This window comes from Belonocnema kinseyi, chromosome 3 (assembly GCF_010883055.1).
Source record: "Belonocnema kinseyi isolate 2016_QV_RU_SX_M_011 chromosome 3, B_treatae_v1, whole genome shotgun sequence".
Lineage (NCBI taxonomy): Eukaryota > Metazoa > Arthropoda > Insecta > Hymenoptera > Cynipidae > Belonocnema > Belonocnema kinseyi.
This window is the reverse complement of record NC_046659.1, coordinates 88,149,677-88,153,085: the sequence shown is the minus strand read 5'-3', so window position 1 is coordinate 88,153,085 and position 3,409 is coordinate 88,149,677. Positions and strand designations below refer to the sequence as shown.

The following is a 3,409-nucleotide window of genomic DNA, read 5'->3' as shown; positions in this document are numbered from 1 at the left end:
TGCACGATATTTCCTGAAAGATTTGAAGATAAGTTAACTACTCGGATCTATGATTATTAGACGCATATGCTATGAAATATCACATCATAAAAAATAAATAAAACTGATAATGATACAATGTGTAATGTGTATAATAGTAAACAAGTTATTTTAACAGCCCAAACAAATTTCAATTAGCATAATATATTTTTTAATAATAAGAAAGATGACGCGTAAGAAATGCTTTGGACCCCCCCCCCCCCAGTAAGGTTTCTTAAGACCCCCCCCCTTAAATAATTACGTAATTAATTAAGGTTTTTATAGCTGAAAGGAGATAATCATAAAATATTTTATAATTTTGAATCTCAGACCGTATAAATAACATAAATTGCAGGAAAAGCATCGCCTCCTCAGTATATTGAGAATACCTCCAAATTTGTTACTTTGAAGGATCTTTCATTTTCACCAAAGCTTCATATAAGCTCACTTTCTCATTATGAAGGTGATTTTTCTGAATCAAAAGACCTGAAACTTTGGAACTATAGGTTGAGGTATGATTTTTATTTTTTTTTATTTTTCAAATTTCAAAAATACAAACTTAAATTCACTGGATTCGATCATTTCTAGTTGCGGCAGTTCATTCTGTGAAGATAATTCTCGAGATGACTTTGAATTGATGATAAAAGAAAATTTGATAGCAAAAAAATTGGAATATTCAGAAGCAGAATTGAACAATTCAGGTTCCGATTTTCCTCAGACGGATTATTTTCAACTAAGACTCAACGATGAGCGGCCTCATGGATTTAAGCCAGAACCGGACGGTAAGTCACTTTTTAAATTTAATTTTATTGGTAATCATACTTCACGGACGATTTCTAGATAAAAATAAATGCTGTTGAAAATTGATTAGAATCGAAAAAATGAAATTCAATTCTAGTCCCAAAAATAATTCTATCGCCAACAGTGTAGGTATTTTCTCTAGTTTTTTTGGTAAGATGATATCATATATTGGACTCACGCCAGTATTGTGAACTTTTTGACGCATTCTTCAGGATGCAAGTATTTTCCTACTATTTAAAAATAAACGACACAAATGTCGCTAATGCAACAATTTTTTAACATTACCTTTAAACATATTTTCAAACTTCTTCCCTAGGTTTTCTAAAATAGCATACGCCATTTTAAAAAATCAAAATTTCGAAAGATTTCAAAAGGTTTCGAGTGATTTTGAACGTTTAAAAAAATTTCCAGGCATTTCTCAAAATTTCACAAGATTTCAACAGACTTCAAAATGTTTTAAAGGATTTTATTGGGTGTCTTGGAAAAAATTCCAAAGATTTTAAAGAGATTTAAATTTTCTTTGGGATTCAAAGAATTTTTTAGAATTTCCGACAATTGCAAATAATTTCAAAAAGAGCGAATTTGAGCGAATATCAAAGATTTTAGGCTACTTGAAAAGATTCTAATTGATTACAACGCGATTTTATAGGAGATGCATATTGTATTCTTAAGTTAAAAAAATAATTTACCGCTTTGATGAAATCATTTTTAAATTAAACAACGCTATTTTGCTCATGTTTTTCAACATTTATGCTACTACTAACATTATAAATGTAAAAATTTTTATTGAAACTGTAGAAGACAAAATTTTCTCTTATTGATATTAATAGAGTTGAATGGTTTCAGTACAGAATTAGGTAATAACCAACAAAATCAGAATTTCTCAGTAAAGTGAAATATTATTCCGTTAAGTCAAAATCATCATTTAAAGATAAAAAAAGTTTACTTCCGAGCTGAAGTGTTTCTAAAATAAGACCAACGAATATTATTAAAAAATGATCTAAATTTCTAAAATTTCATAATTTTCTACCAAAAATTTCTACAAAATATTGTAACCTTTAATCAAATATATCAATTTTCTAGCTAAACAACGATTTTTCTCGAAGTCAGTTAAATTTTTAACGAAAAATTTAATTTTCAACTGCGAGAGATGGCTTTTTTACAATTAAAGATGAATTTTCCACTCAAATGGACGAATTTTTAACAAAACAATTGAAGTTTCCAACAAAAGGACACCTTTATCAAAACAGTTAAATTTTCAAACTAAAATATACATTTTTAACCAAATCCTGGAATCTTCTAACAAAAAATATTTAAATTTCATCAAAAACAGGTGAATTCACAAGCCAAAAAGATCAATTTTTGTAAAGTCATTTTTAAGATGATATTTGTACCAAAAGAAGAATTTTAAACTAGTTGAATTAAACGAAAAAATACCATTTAAAATAAACAAATTTTGAACATAACAGTTCAATTCTTAATTTGAAAAATTATTTTTTAACCAAAAAAGATTAGCTTCCTACCAAGAGAAGAATTTTTAGTCAGTTCCGTTAAACAAACAAAATTAATTTTTAATAAAATAGTTGAATTTTTAAACAAAAAAATGAATGTTCATCAAACAAGATTAACTTTTTAACCGAAAACACGAATTTCCATCGGAATACAATAATTTTCTACGAAATACTTGAATTTTTAACTTATAAAATATACATTTCGAACCAAATGCGAAATAGTCAAATTTTCAGATGAAAAAATAATTGTTGACAAAGAAAAAACTATTTTTTAACATCTAAAATTAAGTATTTGTTAAAAGAAGCGTATCTTATAAAAAAATTAGTACATTATTTCAACCAAGTACTTGAATTTTCAATTAAAGGAGAATAATTCCTGACTGAATAATTTTCTTTTTTTAACCGAATGATTAATTTTTTCACAGAAAATATTAATTTTATATATAAAAAGATGAATTTTCAACAAAATACATCAATTTTTAACGTAGTTATTCGATTCTGAGAGAAGAAGTAGAATTATCTACAAAAGAGTTCAATTTTCAGCCCGAAAACTTTAATTTTTAACTCCACAACTTGCATTACACGAAAAAACTATGTTTGAACAAAATAATTAAATTTTTATCCAAACAGTTAAATTTTTATAAAAATAGTTACATTTTTAACCAAATATTGGAATTTTTAACAAAAAATATGAACTTTGAACAAAAAAGTTAATTTTCAACCTGCAGTGCAAAAATTTGACAGAAAAAAGTATGGAAAATGGACAGTTTTTTGACAAACGCTTGTCAAAGTTTTAACTTTTACACGTTTTTTAATAGAAAAATGCTTATTTTAGTGAAATATTTTTTCCTTCTCAAAAACTCTTTGATAGTATTAGCAGCCAAGTATAGAAATCATAATTTTTTAGTAACTAAAATCACAAAAGATTTTCTATTTAACTGATACGGTTTGAAATCACTTTCAAACACGTAGAGGAAGCTTGCAGAGCAGGGATATGTCTTTGGATTAATGTGAAGGGATGTTTTAACAGCCCTTAAACCTGATATTTTAATCAGAACATCCCTTGCGTTTTTGTTCAT

General features: G+C 26.6%; 1 protein-coding gene across 1 annotated transcript in view; it reads left to right on the top strand.

The window, feature by feature from the left end:
- Positions 1-205: 205 nt before the first annotated feature.
- The window catches only part of LOC117169917, a 21,548-nt gene continuing 18,344 nt past the window's right edge, over positions 206-3,409 (top strand). The window contains exons 1-3 of the mRNA XM_033356426.1: positions 206-212; positions 374-530; positions 607-800. Of these exons, the coding sequence (XP_033212317.1) occupies positions 206-212; positions 374-530; positions 607-800 (358 nt within the window). The remainder of the gene's footprint in view (positions 213-373; positions 531-606; positions 801-3,409) is intronic.